Raw genomic sequence first — 19329 nt, 5'->3', positions numbered from 1 at the left:
TCATTCCATAGAATCCTCCCACACGCCCATACGCCCATGCGCCCACACGTCATAGGCCTCCTCCGACATTCTTCTGCCCACGCTGCCCCCGCGGCTCTGCGACCAGAGCCTCGTCGTCCTCCTGTACCCCTATCCGCCGCAGCTGTAACATCTGTAACATCGCACGAATGCATGACCAGGGAGTTCTCATTAGGCTGGCCGCACGTCGCTTGCGCATACCGCGCTGGTCACTGTCCCCACTCCATTGCCATCCCCTGCCAGCCGCCTGGGTGCTAGCGTACGCCTCTGCATCCCTTTACGCTGCCCTCTACAGTAGCTCCTCAGTTCTGCTGCTGCCGAGTGCCATCTGCGTGTGTCAAGTACTCGTCTACTCGTAAACAGCGCGAAGGATGAAGTTGGTCGTGATCGCAGCTGGTGGTTAGCATGCCTTCCCTTTCGCTCCGTCGCGAGGGGTAGCCTCCAAGGCAATGAATCGGACAGGACAGACGTACCAAGCAGGAATACACAGAGGATAGTCTGATGGTCAGCTGAATGCACAAGCGCAAACGTTTTAAGCACTCACAGGACCAAGACGGTCGTCGTACGGCGCTCCAGAGCGTGTCCTAATAGCGCGCGCACGGCGCTGGTACACTGACAACGCGTAAACCATGACACCGACCGCTGCTGATCAGCACAACAATTGCATCCACGTTTTGTCGTCCAGGACGGAACAGCACACTGAGCTGTTGCGGGCTTGCCTGGCCACATCTCGAACACGTACCGATCACAGTGTACATGGCGGCAGAGATGCGTCCGATCTGAAGTCAACGGCTGCATCGGAGGTTGGACAATGTCAGACCACTCACCTTGTCACCGAAGTTAAGGAGGCCCACGGCAAGACCACCAAGAACGACGGCGAAGTGGAGCCATGAGAGGAAGGTACGCCTTGCTGGTCAGTCGACTCCGATGTCATACTGGTAGATAATTACTCGTTGGCAAAGAATACCTTGGGCTCGACGCGAACCGGGAGGGCGATGCGCTGTGTCGGTTGGCCGAGCAGGAGGCCGAGTAAGGAAGGTGGGGGAAAGGGTTTTGGGGGGCGTGGTTCAGAAGTAGAGAGGGGGTGGGTCAAGGCCGGGGAAAGGCGGTAGTTAGCACCAGTGTACACTTGACGAGCTCGGTGCAGCAGCTCACCTTCTTCGCGGTGCGCTGGAGAAGAGGCTGAGTGGACATTGCGTGTGGATGGAAAGTCGGTGATGGTAGGTGGAGGGGGGAGGAGGCCAAACAGCGGTGACGATAACAGGGAGGAGAGAGGAGATCGCTCAGCGACGGGGGGCGGGAAGAGCCAGGCGACAAGTAATGACACGGGGAGGGCGGGATCCGGGGGAGGATTCGAGAAGGAGTCAGCTAATAAAAGATGAGAGCGGACGAGATGGACGATGGCGAGCAAAGATGTGAAAGTGGACAAGAGGATTGAAGGATAGGGATCGGCAGCATCGGCGGCGGAGGGACAAGCCACTTGGGTAATTGGGTGGTCGCTGGTCATGCACGTGCGTCAGTCACAGCCCACTCCATGCCCTCCATGCACTCCATGATCCATCAATTCATCAGGCACGCTTCTTCAGCTGGTACGGACATCAACTTCGAGTCCGTAGCGGAAGCAAAGAGCTAGGCGCACCAATATGTACATTCCGCGATCACCGCCTCGATAGGCGCACCCCACTTTCCGTTGGAAACCGTTGGAACGGTGATTAACATCCAGCTTGTAATGGCCGTATAACGGCGTTGGAGTACTATTAAGGATTGAAACTAGGATCCGAGGATCCGAGGAGCGAGGAAAGTTTCGTTTCCCGCAAATATGACCCTGCGTACCTGAGCGATATCTTGTCTCGGCTCGATCGGCTCTATTTGCAAGCCGCACGGGATGATCGGCACCGAAAGACGCTCTCCCCGATCTCCCGACAACCCAAAATCTCTTTGCTCCTGCCAACGTTACATGTAGCTGGCCAGCTGGAGCGCTGCGAGCTGAACTTGGACAGCAAAGTAAGGTAAACTCCTCGCCTCGGTTGGGAGTCGCGCACTGGTGCCTCTGCGAATACCCTCCCAGTAACCAGCTCCGTAGACGCTTGGGCGCACTTTCCACAAAACTGGGTGTGGACGCGTGATTAGCCTGCCAGCCTGGCAAGCTGGAGCGCTCTTTACCATCCGAGACCCGCGTCGATCCAGGACGCGTCAGTAACACCGGCCCTGCCTGCCGACCTGCCGGGACGATATCACGTATGCATTGCAGCATGACCTCTCGGAGGATACCTGTCATGCGTTCCAGCAGCCATCAAAACCTCTGACAACCTATGCGGTAATGTGCATTACCTCTCCTCTCCCCGCTGTAGCCGCGACAGGGATGAGCCCTATTGGCCCAGTCGTACAGCCGCCCTTTGCCACGTGGTGTGCGGGTTCCTGGTCGCCCATGATCGCTCACGAACGCCCATGGTGTTATGGTGTAGAAATGCAGATCTTAATGCGTTGGTGCTCGATTTGCTTGAGTGCTTGAGTGGAAGGCAGCCAACCTGAGTCAAGGCGATCAGGTAAAATCGGGAGATGGGAGAACAGAGTGGACGGGAGGAGTGCGGCATGGTTGTTGTGACCGGCATTCGTTGGAAGGAGTGGGGCGTGCGACGCAGCGGGTATACAGGGCGGAGCTTGCCTTGCGATAGTAAATGATGGAGTAATACTGTAATGCTATAATCCTTGAATCAAATCGCAGCGGCGGCAGTTGCGCGACATACAACTTGTTCCGGTGGACAGTTGAGGTGACGAGGAACGAGGAGACTCCCTGAGGTAGGATTTACCCTTAACACGAGGATGATGCAGGTCTAGTGCCAAGTCTTGATACCCTGTTCACCTGGCCACCTGATCCCTATTCCCTGTTGCTGTATGTATATCGCGCATCGCACAGCTTGTTGCCCCGCCACGACGCCCCCCCCGCCACCGCAGCTTGAAACTGGGTTATCTCCCAGCTCCTGAGCTCATATCTTTCACTATATCGCGGCCTCGTCTTTGATCTCTGATCTCTAAGATCTAAGAGCCATGAAACTGCTGCTTCATCTTCTTCTGATGTTTCTACCTTTATAGCGCCTCAGCTTTCCACGCACGCTTAGTCGTTCTGAAAGCTCAAAACGTTCAAAACGTCCCACAACGCGCGCCCGAAACACGATCCCTTGAACAAGCTCTCCGCTCCTCCGTCCCACCGCCCCTCCGACATTCCGGCTCCGCTCCTCGTCCCTTTCACTCCCTCGGCGCCTTCGCTCCTCCGCTCCTCTCGGCTCCTCTTGTTCCTCGGCCGCTCCTCCTCCCGCACCCACGCCCTTATAGAGCTGTATCACTCTTCTGGTAAATGGAAGCTTATGGTAATTGAAGAGGTGAGAGCTGGGCGCGTCCCGCACAAGTCACGGACAACCCGCGTAGATCCGCAGAACGCCCTTTGAGCCCCATAGACTGGTTGACCGGGCATTATTATTCAGGTAGGCAACCTGCAGGCCATGCAGGCCATAGATAGACACAGGCTATCCCGTCACGACCCACGGCTACCAACCAGCCCTCGCCCTTTACCGCCTTGGCCCTTGGCAACTAGCTCCTCCTCCTCCTCCTCCTCCTCCTCGTACTCTGTACTACTGCTTACTCCTTCCCACTCTGGCTCAAAGCAAAACAACCGTTTTGCATTCCAACCACACAGCTACCATCATCATAATCCACCTAACCTTTGGATCCTCGCGTCCCAAGGCCACAGTCACAACCCCCTTTCCTTCCTCCTCCTCCTCCTCCTCCTCCTCCTCCTCAAGCTCCTCAACCCCCGCCTTCCGCCTTCCGCCCTCGGCCCCTCCCCTTCACTCCAATCCATCCTCATCCCACTTGCTTCCATCCTTTCTCCAACGATCCAACTTGAACCTTGCTTGCTCTTACAACGTATTCCTCTCAACCTCCCCCTCCTCCGACGATCTCTCTACGTCTCCACCTCTCAGTTCATCCTCAACTCAGCTCGCACCCACCAACTTGCTCTTCGCACCCCACCACCCATCTCACACTTCGCACCCTCCCCACATCGCACATCGTCGCGCTTCACCCAGCCAACGACGGCCTCATATCTCACATCTCCTTCCTAAGCCCCTCTCTCTCTCTCTCTCTCTCTCTCTCTCTCTCTCTACCTTCCCCACCTCCCCTTTCGCCTCCTTTCCAGCGCCGAGTCATTCAGATTCTGGTCACGACAGCTCTCGACGTCTCGACGCCAACTCGACCTGCTCAATCTCTCTCTCAACGACCGCCCTCCGTCTCTCTCGTCGCGTTGCTACACTTGGTTGGTTACAAGGTATGTGATCTGAGCTACTGGGTCGCCAAGCGTCACCACTCGCCAAACCGATCTGGAGCCGAGCCCGAGCGCAAGCCGACGAGCGTGCTCGGGCCGTCGAATGCCCCCTCATCTGGTTACAGGAAGCGCCAGCGCTCCATCGCGGTGAGAGGGCAAAAGGGCGCGAGGAACGTGGTACGGGGTGCGGGCTGGTGGCCTGGTGGACAGCGCGTGCGCTCGCGCGTGGTTCAGCCTTCCCTCGAAAGCGGGTTGAGCACCATCAGTGGCTGAGAGTGAGCCAAGGCGAGCTGGCCACGCGTGTGGACTGGCTGAACTGTAGCGGCGCACCAGGTGTTGATCCACTGTGCTTCTCCCATCCATCTACCTCATGCTGCGGCGCAGAACACTTGGCACCTCCCTGCCGTCATCCTTGTCCTCGTCATCACGACCTTCGTCCCTCTCTTCACAGAAGCATAGCGCTTACACGGAACAGGAAGTGGAGCCGAATGTTGATATAACGCCCGACAGCGGTCACGTCAACCTCTCGACCACAATCGGCACGTCCACTGGTCCCCCTTCATCCTTCATTACCCCGCCCTCCCTCGCCCTCACAGCTTACCCGGCAACTTTGGACGACCGGCACACGCGCGCAACGCTCGTTGCCCCCACCCCCCTCCCTTTCTCTTGCTTCCTCCCTCTTACAGTCTCCCTTCCTCCTTTCCTCGTCTTCTGGATAGGCCCACGTCTGGCGCGTCATGGCTACTCGACGCGCGCACGCGCGTCCGCAGCGCCCGAACGTTCATTCAACACCCCCATCTCAGCGGCTGCTCAGCTCACATACCTTCACCCTCATAGCCAGCTGGCGTGGACAGCTCCTCATCTGCACCGTCGTGCTCGTTGTTGGCGCTATCTACTTTGTGGTACGCGAACCAATACGCCAGTGGCGCCGTCGCCAGAGGGAACGCATCAGCCGCGCATTCACCGACGAGCTATTGGCCGTTGAGCAATCACAGTCAACGACGTCGATGGAAGATAAGGACCGAGCGGGTCCTAGCACAGGAACGTCGACTGCACTGCTCAAGTCACAGACAGCGCGCGAACGAGGTCGTGAAAAGCGGAAAGAGAAGAAGCGACTCTTGGCGGCAGAGACACCTTCCCCCGGACCCAGCAACAGCGTCGACTCTTTTGACTCGTCGCCTTCACTGCAGCCTGTCACTTGCACACCTTCCCACCCGCTGGAGCGAGTACCTTCAAAGCTCCAAGATGAGGCTCCATCGTCGACTGTGGATGCGAACCCTGCGCCCACAGAACGTACGTCCGTGCCCACTGTCAACCTCGAATCAGCCCCTTCATCGCCAGCAGTGCCTCCCATTTCCCTGCCTCCCGAACCTCCATCACCCTCACCTCAGCCCGCCGCCGTGATTGCGTCACCAGTGTCAATGCAGGCGGAGCTCGATGTCTCGAGCGATGGCGACGATATGTCTGATCAGCCTGTCAGCGACTTGAGCCGACCTTCAGTCAGTAGGACGACAAGCGCGTCCTACTCCATTCTTCCCGAGGACCTCTGTGCCCCCATGTTGGGGACAGGCAAGAAGAAGAAGCGCAAATCCAAAGCGCGCTCCAACGGTATGCTTGCGGAGCTCGCGAGGGGGCCTTCGCAGCCCACTGTGCGCAAGGTTACCGCCTCCTCCGACGATATTGCTTCACCGGGCAGCGGTACGTCGTCTATTGCGCCGCACACGCCGAGACGAAGACGGTTGGCCTCGGGGCTCGGCGGTATCACCATGACTCCTGCGCTGGAGTTGCTCCTGACCAACCATGAGCGAACAATCGATTCGCTTCGTGCTGAGATTGGGCAGTGTAAGGCTGAGGAAAGCAAGGCTCGTGACGACGAGGTTCGCACGCGCGAGGAGCTTCGCCGCTCGAGGGCAACAGAAGATCGCATCCGCGCAGACTACGAGCGTACTCGAAAGGCCCGCGACCGCGCAGAGGCAGATTCAAGGCGCCTTGAGGCAGAGGTACGTAGTCGCATCAATCTGTCACTAACCCGCAGCTCATGCACTTCCGCAATCGCTTCGAGACACTGTCGCATATGTATCAGGCCGTCTGCCACCGTCTGCGCGAACTCGAGTCGCATGGCGCGGATCCTGGACACTCTCCTCAGCCACCGATGCTGCCTTCATTACAACCGTCCCCAGCTTTGCCCTCCATGCCAACTATGGTCACTCCTCACATCGGCTTTCCCTCGCCAATGGCTTCTCCCATGCCACCGCATGCCATGGGTTTTATGCCGCCTTGCCCACATCCGCACATGTACCCGTCACCCATGCAGGCTCACGGGTTTGTCAACTTTGTCCCCTCACCTTCTCCCCAGCGCCGGGTGGACCACAACGGTAACGGCGACCTTCTCGCAGGCCCTCTTACTCCCGGCCACGGACCATCCGCCTCAGGCTCTCAAGCCTCGTCGCAATACCAGTCGGACCTCTCTCTGCACCCCAACGGAACGCCGTCATCATCGGCAACTGCGCTGTCTGAGCTCTCTGCAGCTGAGCTTCGCCGGATCAATATCGCTTCGTCAGTGCTCAAGAAGAAGAGCCGCGTCGCGACAGACCCTTCGGAGAGTGGAGATTCTCAACCGGCAACTACTAGCAAGCCTTCAGAGGTCGACATCGCGGAAGAGAGTATCGAAGGTTTGGGCATTAAGCAGTGCGAGGCAGTGCCGTCGATTTCTGCGTCTGTTGACAGTCCCGGTTCGCCTGCCTCGCTTCGCAAGCCCACTAAACAACGGTCCACCGACTCGATCTCATCTGATGCCTCGTCAGGGCCTCCTGGTCGCTCCCTCCTGATAACACCATCAGACACTGGACCCAAGACGCGCTCACCACACGCTGTCATGTCTCCTGTCGCCGACGGCGACGAATCATTTCTTGCGGATGACTCGTCCGGTGATACACCCTGCCCGCCCTCCAAGGATGACTACTTTGGGGCTGTCAGCGACGAGCAAGACGCATCTCTTGCAAACGGAGACGTCGAGTTTGCGCCCATGTTCGCGAGCTTGGCCCACACGCCAGAGCAGTTGCAAGAGATTGCTCGCATTCAGTCAGCGGCGCTCAAGCGACGAGCGCGGCCTGTTTCTTGAAAGCCAGGAGAGCAACCACGGACTTTGAATAGACATAGAGGCAGTGCCCAGAGAGAGTGCGTCTTGTAGTGGTTGCCGTGAGCACAGTAGAGAGTGGCTTGCAGGGCCTGTAGGCCGCACGCCGCAGGCTGATGAAATCAAATGTTGTCGTCAATACGACTGGATATGATTTATCACGGGAGCGTTACATGATTACCAGCGGTAATGTTGAATGAGTTTGAATGCAGGAAATGTAGTACAGTGTGGGCGACAGGATGTGACTATAACAAGTCTACACGAATAATGGATGTAAAGAATCAAAGAGTAAAAGCATACGCAGGTTATTGGATGATTATGCTATTATGCAGGGTGACAGTTGACAGGAACGACCATGGTGGGGGCCATGGGGCCAACGGAGCGGGCGGGGCGGGCGTCGAGGGCGGGGCGGTGATGGGCGTGATGGGTGGGAAAGGGAAAAGCTGATCCTTGGCACACATGGCACATGGCACAGTGCTGCGCAAGGCGTTGGGCGTACAGGCGTACAGGCGTACGGTGAACGGCCTGTACGGTGAACGGGTGAGCGGGTCAGGTTGACAGACCCTTGTTACACCTCCCCCCTCCCCCCCCCCCAAGCACGCAGGGCGGGAATCGAATTCACACTTTGCAGAGGGGCCGCCTTTGGAGAGGCGCAGAGGCGTGCAAGTGCACAAGTGAGTGAGTACGAGTAGACGACACACTCATCATCTTGATGCATGTACAACTCCTCTCATTCTTTGTTCACAAGTAGTAAACCCAGATGATGAAGATGGACTACATACAGTCAGTAGTAGTAGTAGCCTGACTCGTGGGCTGTGCCGTTGTGTCTAGTATCCCATGATGCAGGCGGCCAAGCGACGCACGCTATACGGGACAATTGAATTCGCATAGCCCAGATCGCCAAGTCGTTAACCTTTCTTTGGGTTCACTCTGAAAACAAACATCCCTTCGGCCCGCTCCCCTGGCCTCGCAAGCTGCAAGCTGCAGGCTGGCCCCGTCGACACATCGACATCTTCTTCTCATCTCATCTTATCCCATCTCATCCTTCTCCTCCTCCTCCTTCTCCTCCTCCTCCTCCTCGGCCTCCTCCCTCTCCCCCTCTTCCCCCACTCCCTCCCATCCGCCTCATCATCTCCGTCTCCACTGCCCCTCTCCCCCCCCCCCCCCCCCCCCCCCGTCATCCCAACCACTTTCCTCAAACTAGACGCAGTGCGCCATCTCACCCTCAACATCCCTCTCGCTTCCGCCGGCGACCACCGAAGAATTCATTTCATTCCTTCACTCACCGCCCCCTTCTGTCGTGTTAGCGCCGCCCCACTCCACGTTGGCCTTCGTATCTCCCCTGCCCCTGCCCCCGCCCCCGCTGCCGCCCCCTCCATCACCATCTCCCTCCTCCCTCTTCCTCTCCTGCACTCAACTTCAGCCCTCGCCACTTGGCCTGTCACGTTCCCTCACGCGCTGCATTATCCTCTTCAAAGCGCATTGCGCACATGGCGGCCAACCCCTTCCCGGCGTCAAAGGCGGCGCAGCATGCCGACCTTTCGTCTCTCATCGGCCATGATGACGGCGGACAGGCCCGCATGCCCTCCGAGGACACCATCGCCGCCCTCCTCCACGCCCGCGCTCGTGCAGAGCTTCCTTTTACCCGCGTGTCACCCTCGGGCACCGACTATGTCGTCGTAAACCCATTGCGTGTACTCTCGGGCCTCAATGAGGAACACCGTCGAGGTTACCAGGAGGACATTGAGCGTCCAGACGGAGGCTTGGGCAACTCGCGCCAGCCCAGCGCTTATGAGCTGGCTGGCCGTGTGTGGCTTCTCATGTCTCGCAAGCAGGAGGATCAGACGGTGCTGTACCAGTGAGTGGCCGTCTGCGGCCCCAGCTGACAAGCAGTGGTTTGTCGGGCTCAGGTAAGAGCTCAACAATGCGGCACACCACGTCACAGATTATCCATCTCGCATCGACCACCAAGGCGCAGCGCCGCCTCGGCGATCAGATCACTCAGCTCCTTACAGTGCTCGAGGCATTTGGACATTCGAAGACGGCCCTCAACCCCTCAGCATCGCAGGTCGGCAAGTACCTCGAGCTACACTTTAGCCCAGATGGTGCGTTGACAGGCGCCCAGGCGCTGGTCATGGGGCTCAACAAGTCACGCATCGGCCAACTGTTGCACGAGGAACGCACATTCCATGTTTTCTACCAGCTGCTCGCTGGCGCAACGCCAATGGAACGTGAAGAGCTCGGCATTGATGACCCGGATATGTACGCGCTGCTCGCGTCCAGCGGGTGCTACAACTTGCCCAACGGGCCCTTCTCCGATGACGCGACACAGCTCGGCGAGCTACGCGCGGCATTCGCATCGCTGGGGTTGAAGCCCAAGCACGTCAGGTCCATTTTCTCCGTGCTCGTCGCTATCCTGAACCTCTCCAACCTTACGTTTACCGACACCCGCCAAGCCGGCTCGCTGGGCATGACTTCTTTCGAGGAGCGCACCCAGGTTGTTGAGCACGAGCTTCTCAACCACGTCTCGATTCACCTCGGTGTTGACCCTGAGGAGCTCGCCGAAGTTCTGACCAACAGGACCAAGTGGGTCTCGCACGACCTAGCCTCCGTCTTCCTTGACGCCGAGGGTGCGGCTAGCCAGCGCGACTCGCTCATGCGCGACCTGTACGCCATTTTGTTCGCATTCGTCCTTGAGATGGCCAACAAGCGTCTTGCGCCCGATTCGGTATCGCTGCAGATAGCCCAGCTCGACCTTCCCGGCTGGCAGAGCCGCACGCTGGCTGCCGAGGTCGACCCACGGCGGCAACATCTTCTCACGGCCGCCCCGCTGATCCAAGCCAACGGACAGAACGGCTTCTACGAGTTCAGCGTCAACTTTGCCAGCGAGGTGCTTCACTCGTACATGCTTCGCCGGACATTCGACGACGACCTCAGCTGGAACGCTGACATTGTTGCGGACGGAGTCAAGCTTCCCGCAGTGCAGACCTTGAACAACATCGGCTGCGTTGAGCTGCTTCGCGGCGGCGTCATGGGCATCCCACAGCTGGCTGCCAACCCCACGGGCATGATTGGCCTGCTCGCCCAGGCTGGCGAGCGGTACAAGGGCGAGGACCGGGAGGAGGTCAAGGCCGACGTCGTGACTCGTGGCTTTGCCTCTACCTTCACGGGACACCCATCATATATTCCCAAGCCTGGGTTTGGTCTCGGCCCCACACCGCGCGAGGGGCGCATGTTTGGTATCAACCATTGGGCAGGCCAGGTGTCATACGACGCCACCGACTTCCTCGACCGCAACGCCGACGTGCTCGACAAGCAGCTTGTCAACCTCCTCCGCGGTTCGGTGGACCCCTTCATCACCAAGCTGGTGTCGGGACCCGCTCTCGCTACGGAGGGACACCCGTTGGATTCCGAGATTGTCGTCGAGGCCCAGGTATCCGTCTCGCCTCTGCGTACCCCCACCGCCGTCGATGCCCACCGCATGGCTGGCACTCCCGCGCAGAAGTCGGCTCACTGGCCCATTGACGACGGGTGCCCTCAGCCGGTCACGGCGCAGATCAACGGCACACTGTCCACCCTGTTCGACACAATTGACCGCACACGCGTCTGGGGTGTGCACTGCTTGCGGCCCAACGACTCCGGTCACGCCAACTCGTTTGACAGGCGACGCATCAAGGCACAGGTCCGCTCGCTTCTCCTACCCGACCTAATCAACCGCCGTCAAATTGACTACGTCGCTGAAATTCCTCTGGAGGACTTCTGCGTCCGCCACTCGCTCCCCGCCGATAACGTGCACGAGCACGTTGAAGAGTTTGCGCGCTCGCATGGCTGGATGCCTGGAGCTGACTATTCAATCGGCAACAGCCGGGTGTGGCTATCGTTCTCGGCATGGCGCGAGCAGGAGGACCTCATCCGCGCCACCGAGTCGCGTCGCGGCAGCGGCGAGGAGACCTTGACCGACGAGGAGAATACTTACCCTCCGCACCAGCAGTTTGACTCGCGAATGGGCAGCAGCGTCGGGCACTACGGTACCACCGAAAGCATGGACAACTTGCTGGCGCGCCAGGGGACACAGGGCACCCAGGGGTATCGCGGGTACGACAGCTACGGTGCCAGCCCCGAACCCGGGGCTGACGGCATATACGCTGCTCGGGGCGGCCAGTTCTCCTACGACGAGCTGCCTGAAGCAGAGAAAGCAGGGCACGCTGGTGGCGACACTTTGGCGCGCAGCGACACAAAGGGCTTTGTCACGAAAGAAAAGAAGCACCACACGACCGAGGTCATCGCTACGTCGCGGGCGCGCCGCTGGTGGATTTACATCACGTGGATGTTCACCTGGTGGATCCCAAGCTTCCTGCTCAAGTCGATTGGTCGCATGAAGCGTCCTGATGTCCGCATGGCCTGGCGCGAAAAGGTCACCATCTGCATGATGATCTTCATCGTGTGCGGCACCATCATCTTCTACATTATCGGGTTTGGCCGAATCCTCTGCCCCGACATGGACAAGGCGTGGAACAGAGTGGAGCTCGCGACGCACCAGGGCGAAAATGACTATTTTGCAGCCATCGCGGGCAACGTCTACGACTTCACAAAGTTCTGGGATAACGATCACTCGGATGTTGCCTCGCTGACTGTCTCGGGCGATGTCATGATGCAGTTCGCCGGCGGAGAGCTCACTCGCTACTTCCCCAAGCCGCTGTACCAGGCATGCCCGCAGCTTGTTGACAACGACCGGCTCGTCCTGCAAATGGCCAACTTTACTCCTCTCGACCCGCGGGCTGTCCACACTTCGGGCCCACTACAGAGTGTCCCAGAGACCGCCATGACGAATCCCCGATGGTGGTGGGATGACCTCAGCCCGTTCCTAAAGAAGATCTACAAGGGCCAGCTCGTTTGGACCAGGGGCGAGATTGAATCGGGCGCCAAGGACGAGGACAAGAAGTATTGGGTCGTTTACCACCGAAAGGTGTACGACATTTCGGACTATGTGGCTACACTCAGCCTCTACGCCGGTGCGGCCAACGATGGATACGCCTTCCTTAACAGTGAGATCACCAAGATCATCCAGCAAAACACTGGTCGAGACGTCAGCACGCAGCTTGATGAGGTGCTCGCGGGCCTCTCACAGGAGGAAGCAGACAACAACATGAACTGTCTTGACGCTGTTTTCTACTACGGGATCATTGACTTCCGTAAGGACGCCAAGTGTACCGTGCAAAACTACCTCCTCATGGCGTTCGCCATCCTCATCATGGTGACGATCGGTGCAAAGTTCCTCGCTGCACTTCAACTCGGCGGCAAGCGCAACCCGGAGATGCTGGACAAGTTCGTCATCTGTCAAGTGCCTTGTTACACTGAGGGAGAGCAGTCGCTCAAACGGACAATCGACTCGCTGGCTGTCCTCGAGTACGACGACAAGCGCAAGCTCATCTTCATTATTTGCGACGGGAACATTATTGGTGCAGGCAACAATCGAACAACGCCGCGTATCGTGCTCGACATCCTCGGCGTCGACCCCAAGCTGGACCCGGAGCCGCTCATGTTCAAGAGTATCGGTGACGGCAGCAAGAAGCTCAACTATGGCAAGATCTACTCCGGTCTGTACGAGTACGAGGGTCACGTCGTGCCCTACGTCGTCGTTGTCAAGGTTGGCAAGCCTACGGAGACGTCCAAGCCTGGTAACCGTGGCAAGCGTGACTCACAGGTGCTCCTCATGCAGTACCTCAACCGCGTCCACTTTGACGCACCCATGTGCCCACTGGAACTTGAAATCTACCACCAGATGCGCAACGTCATCGGTATCGACCCCACATTCTACGAATACATCTTCCAAGTCGACGCCGATACGACTGTGACGCCCGAGTCGCTGAACCGTCTCATCTCGTGCACCACCGACGACTCGGCCATCATCGGTATCTGTGGCGAGACGCGCCTCGAGAACGAGCGCGAGTCGTTGACGACAATGATCCAAGTCTACGAGTACTATATCTCGCACCACCTGACGAAGGCCTTCGAATCGCTCTTCGGCTCGGTTACCTGTCTTCCCGGCTGTTTCTCGGTCTACCGCATCCGTACCGCCGACAAGGGTCGCCCCGTCTTGATCTCGTCCATGATCATTGATGAGTACTCTGAGCCTAATGTCGACACGCTGCACAAGAAGAACCTCTTCTCGCTCGGAGAGGATCGCTACCTCACGACTCTTATGATGAAGCACTTCCCGACCTACAAGATGAAGTTTACACCCGACGCCATTGCCCATACCGTCGCGCCGTCGCGCTGGAAGGTCCTGCTCTCTCAGCGTCGTCGCTGGATCAACTCGACTATCCACAACCTCGTCGAGCTGCTCTTCCTCCCCGAGATGTGCGGCTTCTGCTTGTTCTCGATGCGCTTCGTCGTCTTCGTCGACCTGCTGGGTACCATCATCCTGCCAGCGACGTGTACGTACCTGATCTACCTCATCGTTGTGTGCGCGACCAAGGCTGCCCCGATCCCCTACATCTCCATTGGCATGATTGCGGCCGTGTACGGTCTGCAAATGATCCTCTTCGTGCTCAAACGCGAGTTCATGCTTATCGGTTGGATGTTCGTCTACATTCTCGCCTTCCCGGTCTACTCGTTCTTCCTGCCCTGCTACTCGTTCTGGTCCATGGACGACTTCTCCTGGGGTAACACGCGCCAGATCGTCGGTGAGGGTAGCAGCAAGACGGTCGTGATCGAGGACGATGAGGTGTTTGAGGAGTCGACCATCCCTTACCGCACCTTCAAGGAGTACGAGGCCAACGCGTGGGAGACAACCTCGCTTCCCTCAGACATGGAGAAAGACGAGTACGCTCCATCGCAATCCTCGCGGGCGCGTGGACGCAAGCGCTTCGCACCTTCTGTGCACTCGAGCAACTCGCACTCTAACCTCGTCCCCGGCTCGGGCTACTCATCGCGCGGGCCATCCCCGCTCCCGCAGTACCCGCAGATGGGTATGGGCGGCGGCGACTGGCGCACGGGTAGCGTGTATTCGCAACCGTTTGCGCCACCGCCCATGGCGTTTGGGCCCAACCCATTCGACTCTCCCGGCATGGGCTCTGACATGGCTTCCCTCCGCCCCCCAACCGTCTTCACGCAGGGCGGCATGATGGGTCCGGGCTACGGCATGCGCGGCTCAACCTACTCGCTCGCTACGACAGCGAACCCCTTCCAGAGCGGCCCGGCGCCTAACACGGACCCCAGCCCAACGGACGAGACGGTGCTGTCGACGCTGCGCACCTACCTGAATTCGCAGGATCTGATGACTGTGTAAGTGCTATTGGAGCGAGATTCGCAGACCTCTGCTTACCCCAGCACGAAACGGTCAGCCCGCGATGCCATGTACGGACTATTCCCCAACGCCAACCTCAAGGAGCGCGCGGCGTGGCTGAACGAGAACATTGACAAGATCTTGAGCGAGCCTTAGCCCGCCAGGGACACAGCATCATGCACCATCCTTCCATAGACTACAGTACGAAACGACACGACGCAATGGACACTACTTCCGATGTCGAGAGACGCACACCTTTCTCTAGCATGCTTCTTGCCATGTATACAATGGACACGATGCGGGGGGGGGGGGGGGTTTAGGTGAAACCTACTTCGGCCGACTTTCGCCCAGGCACCATTATCTGATACGCTTCGGCCCCTCGGCCGCTCCACACGTCATACCCCTGCAACGAGATTTCTTGGATCGTCGCTCGATATAGCACTCGTTCAGGTCGGTCGCTTCGATCTTCATCTTTATCATCTTCAACGTTGCGAAAATCTCGTGGTTGAGCACTCTACTTGTCTTCTTAATCGCCGTCTTTTAGGCTGCCAGGCTGCCAGTCTTGAGCACAGCGCCGACGATCCCCAGTCCCTCAGCCTCCCTCCCCGCTGCCCCTGCCATCCCCTCGCCATGCGTCTCCTCGCCCCAGTTCTACTCATCTGGGCTACGCTCTTTAGCGCCGACACGGCAGACGCCAAGTCGCACGTCAAGATCATTCTTACAGTCCCGACGCTTGTGCAGTGCGAGAAGGCCACGTTGCATTGGAAGGGCGGCAACTCGCCATTCCGAGTGTGAGTGAATCCATGCCATCTGGCCGCTGTTGCATCCAGTCTTATAGCAACTCTAACGTCATCAGGTGGGCGCAGGAGGACTCGCGCAACCCGGACGGCATCTCGCACATTGCGAACTCGACGCAGAACCGCTTCGCCGAATGGACGGTCGACGCGCCGGCGGGCACACGCGTCTCGCTGCGCCTGCGCGACGCCAAAGGCCACTGGGTGCGCACTCACGCAGTAGTCTACGCGGGGGCGGACGACGCGTGCGTCAACCTGGCGTACCCGGACCCGACGGAGCCCGCGGAGTCCGCGCCGCCGCGGCCGTGGCGGTTGACGCGGGGGCTCGAGTTCCTCGCGCTCGCCGCAGCCGTCCTCGTCGCGTGCGGCGGCATCGTGTGGGCGCTAGGCGGGCGCCGCGAGTCCGAGGTGCGCGGCGAGTATGCGCAGGTCCAGAGTGACGAGATCCCGCTTAGCCGCGCCGGGGTGTCGCGGGTGAGCCGGCGCACGCCGACGAGAGAGGACGAGTGGGAGGGCGAGAGGGAGATGGAGAGGGAGAGAGAGGAGTTCAGAAGCCTGCTTCCGTCCAACAAGCGGGTTGATTAGGATTCCCATGGACGATGTGATGGGTGGAGGCGCGTGGGTCTCACGCCTAACTTGATCTCTGCGTGGGTTGATAATTGTGGTCGCGCTATGTGTGTGTGCTGCACAGAAGATGCACTGCCCTGCCTGCCTGGGTGGGCTGATGCTCTGGCCGGTCTAAGTCACCGTGGAAGATAACCATCTCAATTCGACGAGCAGATCTCATCGCACGTCTGGGTGCTGGCGCACTCCGTGGGCTGACATTAGACACACACGCTCAGCGCGTTGCGCACATTTCCCACCTTGGCAGGAGGAAATCACTCCACTGCGTCATCAATGTGAGAGAAACCCCTCGATGTCCGCCTCAGATAGTGCTGGCTTATCTCATGGGACGATGGCACGCTGAGCAGCCAGATGTCTTATCCTATCGGCGTGTGAGTGAAATGGGCGCTCAAAGCCTTGGCGCTGGCCATGCCATGGCAAGGAAGCGGGCCTCACATTCCAGCAGCGTCAGACGCGGTGAGCCCTGAGCGAGACTTATGAGGTGCGGGATGCACTTTTTTAGTCGTTGGCAGTGAATGAGGAGCTTGCCATCGCAAATAACACTTTAATCTCGAGGGGCGCGTGATTTATTATTACTCGGGACGTGACATGTCATCCACCGCCGCTGACTGAATTGGGCCGCCATCGCCACGAGTAAACGAGTAATTTTCACACGGTCCACGCGACCCCCACGTCAGAATAGAATCTTCCGCTTGGGTGCTACTCGACAGCAGCGGTGCGGATCTAGCTCTATCCCACCATGCGATGCCACTGCCATCACTGATTGCAGGTGGTCAGGGACTGAGCGCCGCAGACGACACCGCCGACAGTACGTCAGCCAAAAATCTAGATCTCGGTCCGGGTGGCGGCGGCAGGGGAGAGGACTGTTGAACGGTGGAATCGGCCATGCACCCGCGTAGCGCGCCATGTTAGGTCGTATCGCGCGCCGAGCTCCCACGCCGCATTCTCACGAGCACGAGCACGAGAATGATGCCTGATTCACGAAGCGCGAAGCACAGAGCGTGCCGGAGCCACCACCGCCAGTCCCCGGCAACGAGGTCTGGACTCGGTGTTCTGCACAACCGTCACTGCTGACGCGATGACCTGGAGATTGTGGCTGGCATGATTGAAGGTCTGTTTCCAGCTCCAGCTAGGTACAATGGCAGCTCCAGTTGCCGGTCCAGCTGTGGCTCCAGCGGCTCCATCCAGGCCCCGCTCCGCCGCTCCAGTTCTCCTCGCTCCGTCTCCGGCCCGCGCCGGTCATGCGGCCATCGTCACCGGGTAGAGATCGGGATGCGATCCAGACTCTTGATAGCGGATGGCGGAGTAAGAGCGGTCAAGTTACGCTGCGCGAGCGCGGGCGGGCCAAGGCGGCATAATTCTGCATCGCGGCGCAATGTCTGTTGGGAGGCTGGGGGGTTGGGGAGGGTCGGGGCTACGGAGACGGGTGGGTCCGGGGCTACGAGGGGCAACGGAAAATGAGATGAGCGAGCGACAGGTGACGGCACGGCAAAAGGAGAGTCGATCCGGGTGCGTATTCTTGACGTCACGCCACACGCACACAGGCCGCAGGGTAGGCAGGGCGCCCAAGGAGAAAAGGGAGGCGGCCAGTGCGCCCCGCTGGCGATCCAGAGGGAAATTAGGGAAGGCACCGAGGCTTATCCCACGCGTCATCCGACCTTTGGACTGGACCCTGAAATTTGTTTGGATAAGGGCAAAAGCAAAACACCCCACTGTACAGAAGATTGCCCAAATCAAATCAGCCCCCACCCACCCTTCCTTCGCTGTCGATCAAATCCATCACACATCGCTCACTCTCCGTCTCCCGTCTTGCATCCTCGCTTTCTATTTCTCTTCTCATCTCTCCTCTCTTCTCTTCGCTCAACTCCCTTCGCTCTTGGCCTTCTTCGTCTCTTCGTCTCGTTGCCTCTTGGCCTCTTGGACACTGTACTCAAGCATATTAGAATCCTCCCAGTTGACAACCCAATTTTGCGACATTCCCCGCTATCATCAGCTCTGGTTGAGCTCTCATCTTTCCCCACTCCCCTCGACGACATGCCCTACATCTCCCCCAAGCAGGTCGCGAGCGCGCGCGCCGCCGCCGAGATCGCCCACCTCGCCTCAAGTCTAGAGAACTCCAAGCTCGAGCCTACCGCCTCCACATCCGCCGAGCCAAGTAGCGAGACCGACAAGGAGCCGCCAGCCGAGGCGCCCGACTCCGAGTCCGTCCAGGCTGCCGAGGCTACCGAGGACGCGCCCACCTCGTCGCCCACCGACGCATCACCCCTCACCTCGTCGCGGTCACATACCCCCGAGATGCCGAGCCTCATCTCGTGCGGCACCGACAGCAGTAACAGCCTGCACACGCTATCGTCGATCGCATCGGATGACGCCGAGGACACGGCCGAGATCGTCGAGCCGGAAGACGACGTCGTTGTCGTGGAGGACGAGATCGTTGACGACGTCCTGGTCAAGACGCCCGAGATGGTGCAGTACCACCGCGACGTGATTGCATTCACCAAGCCGCTATACGACCGCGCCAAGATGGTCGTGGAGCGCAAGCTGCGTGTCCAGCGCGCACGCGGCGTCGCCTGCTGATCTGCTGGAGTTTGGTCGGGATCGTTTTGATCGTTTTGCATGTCATTATAGCATCGATGTATCACTTAGTCACCCACAACAGGCTACAGCGCCGCGCTGACAAATAGTGGAGGCGTAACTGGAGGGATGGTGGCGGTGGCTGCGGGACAGACCCGCCAACCGCCGATCAGCAAGAAGCAACAGAACATGACACAGAAGCCCCGCACCTCACCTCACCTCACCTCACCTCGCCAAACACCGCCCCGCGTCACGAACCGCCAGCCGCGCGTCACGGCCGAGCCTTGCCTTCGTGCGATCGCGCAACCGCGTAGCCCGGGCGGGCTCCACGCCGGCGGTATGCACCGGCATTCGCGCCGCCAGACGCCGCATTTCCCGGCCATGACGTAGGGAGCGTGGCCGACCATGTCATCCACACGGTCCTAGCTTAGCTCGCCGTAGTCCCCGTAGTCTGTGACTTGACATGCCACTCATAGGATAGGCTTATCGGGAACCGAGACGGTGACGCTCGTGAGTCCGTGGGCAGGTGGAGGAGGTGGGAGGAGAATGGGCACGGGTATGCCAGTGTGACCGC

At 59.2% G+C, this 19329-nt stretch overlaps 6 protein-coding genes across 6 annotated transcripts; 4 read left to right on the top strand and 2 right to left on the bottom strand.

Annotated features, from left to right (window-relative positions):
* Window positions 1–367: 367 nt before the first annotated feature.
* Window positions 368–1525, bottom strand: COLE_02845 (uncharacterized protein; the record flags this gene model as incomplete). Its single annotated transcript, XM_018421476.1, has 6 exons — window positions 368–411; window positions 492–516; window positions 563–660; window positions 761–797; window positions 846–924; window positions 969–1525. The coding sequence occupies 6 exons, from the start codon at window positions 1523–1525 to the stop codon at window positions 368–370; spliced, it is 840 nt and encodes a 279-aa protein (XP_018277116.1).
* An 862-nt stretch (window positions 1526–2387) lies between these two features.
* COLE_02844 (uncharacterized protein) lies at window positions 2388–2612 on the bottom strand (the record flags this gene model as incomplete). The annotated part of the gene is made up of 1 exon (XM_018423786.2): window positions 2388–2612. The coding sequence occupies one exon, from the start codon at window positions 2610–2612 to the stop codon at window positions 2388–2390; it is 225 nt and encodes a 74-aa protein (XP_018277115.1).
* Window positions 2613–5076: 2464 nt separating this feature from the next.
* Window positions 5077–7460, top strand: COLE_02843 (uncharacterized protein; the record flags this gene model as incomplete). Its single annotated transcript, XM_018424853.1, has 2 exons — window positions 5077–6339; window positions 6375–7460. The coding sequence occupies 2 exons, from the start codon at window positions 5077–5079 to the stop codon at window positions 7458–7460; spliced, it is 2349 nt and encodes a 782-aa protein (XP_018277114.1).
* Window positions 7461–8965: 1505 nt separating this feature from the next.
* COLE_02842 (uncharacterized protein) lies at window positions 8966–14919 on the top strand (the record flags this gene model as incomplete). Its single annotated transcript, XM_018426946.2, has 3 exons — window positions 8966–9333; window positions 9369–14762; window positions 14808–14919. 3 exons carry the CDS (start codon window positions 8966–8968, stop codon window positions 14917–14919), a joined length of 5874 nt encoding a protein of 1957 aa, XP_018276208.1.
* A 474-nt stretch (window positions 14920–15393) lies between these two features.
* On the top strand, window positions 15394–18758 carry COLE_02841 (uncharacterized protein; the record flags this gene model as incomplete). Its single annotated transcript, XM_018426945.2, has 3 exons — window positions 15394–15554; window positions 15620–15993; window positions 18175–18758. 3 exons carry the CDS (start codon window positions 15394–15396, stop codon window positions 18756–18758), a joined length of 1119 nt encoding a protein of 372 aa, XP_018276207.1.
* A 126-nt stretch (window positions 18759–18884) lies between these two features.
* On the top strand, window positions 18885–19145 carry COLE_02840 (uncharacterized protein; the record flags this gene model as incomplete). Its single annotated transcript, XM_018424203.2, has 1 exon — window positions 18885–19145. The coding sequence occupies one exon, from the start codon at window positions 18885–18887 to the stop codon at window positions 19143–19145; it is 261 nt and encodes an 86-aa protein (XP_018276206.2).
* Window positions 19146–19329: the final 184 nt, after the last annotated feature.

Source organism: Cutaneotrichosporon oleaginosum (assembly GCF_008065305.1).
Source record: "Cutaneotrichosporon oleaginosum strain ATCC 20508 chromosome Unknown ATCC20508_contig02, whole genome shotgun sequence".
Lineage (NCBI taxonomy): Eukaryota > Fungi > Basidiomycota > Tremellomycetes > Trichosporonales > Trichosporonaceae > Cutaneotrichosporon > Cutaneotrichosporon oleaginosum.
The sequence above is the reverse complement of the archived record's forward strand: the minus strand, read 5'-3'. Positions and strand labels throughout refer to the sequence as shown.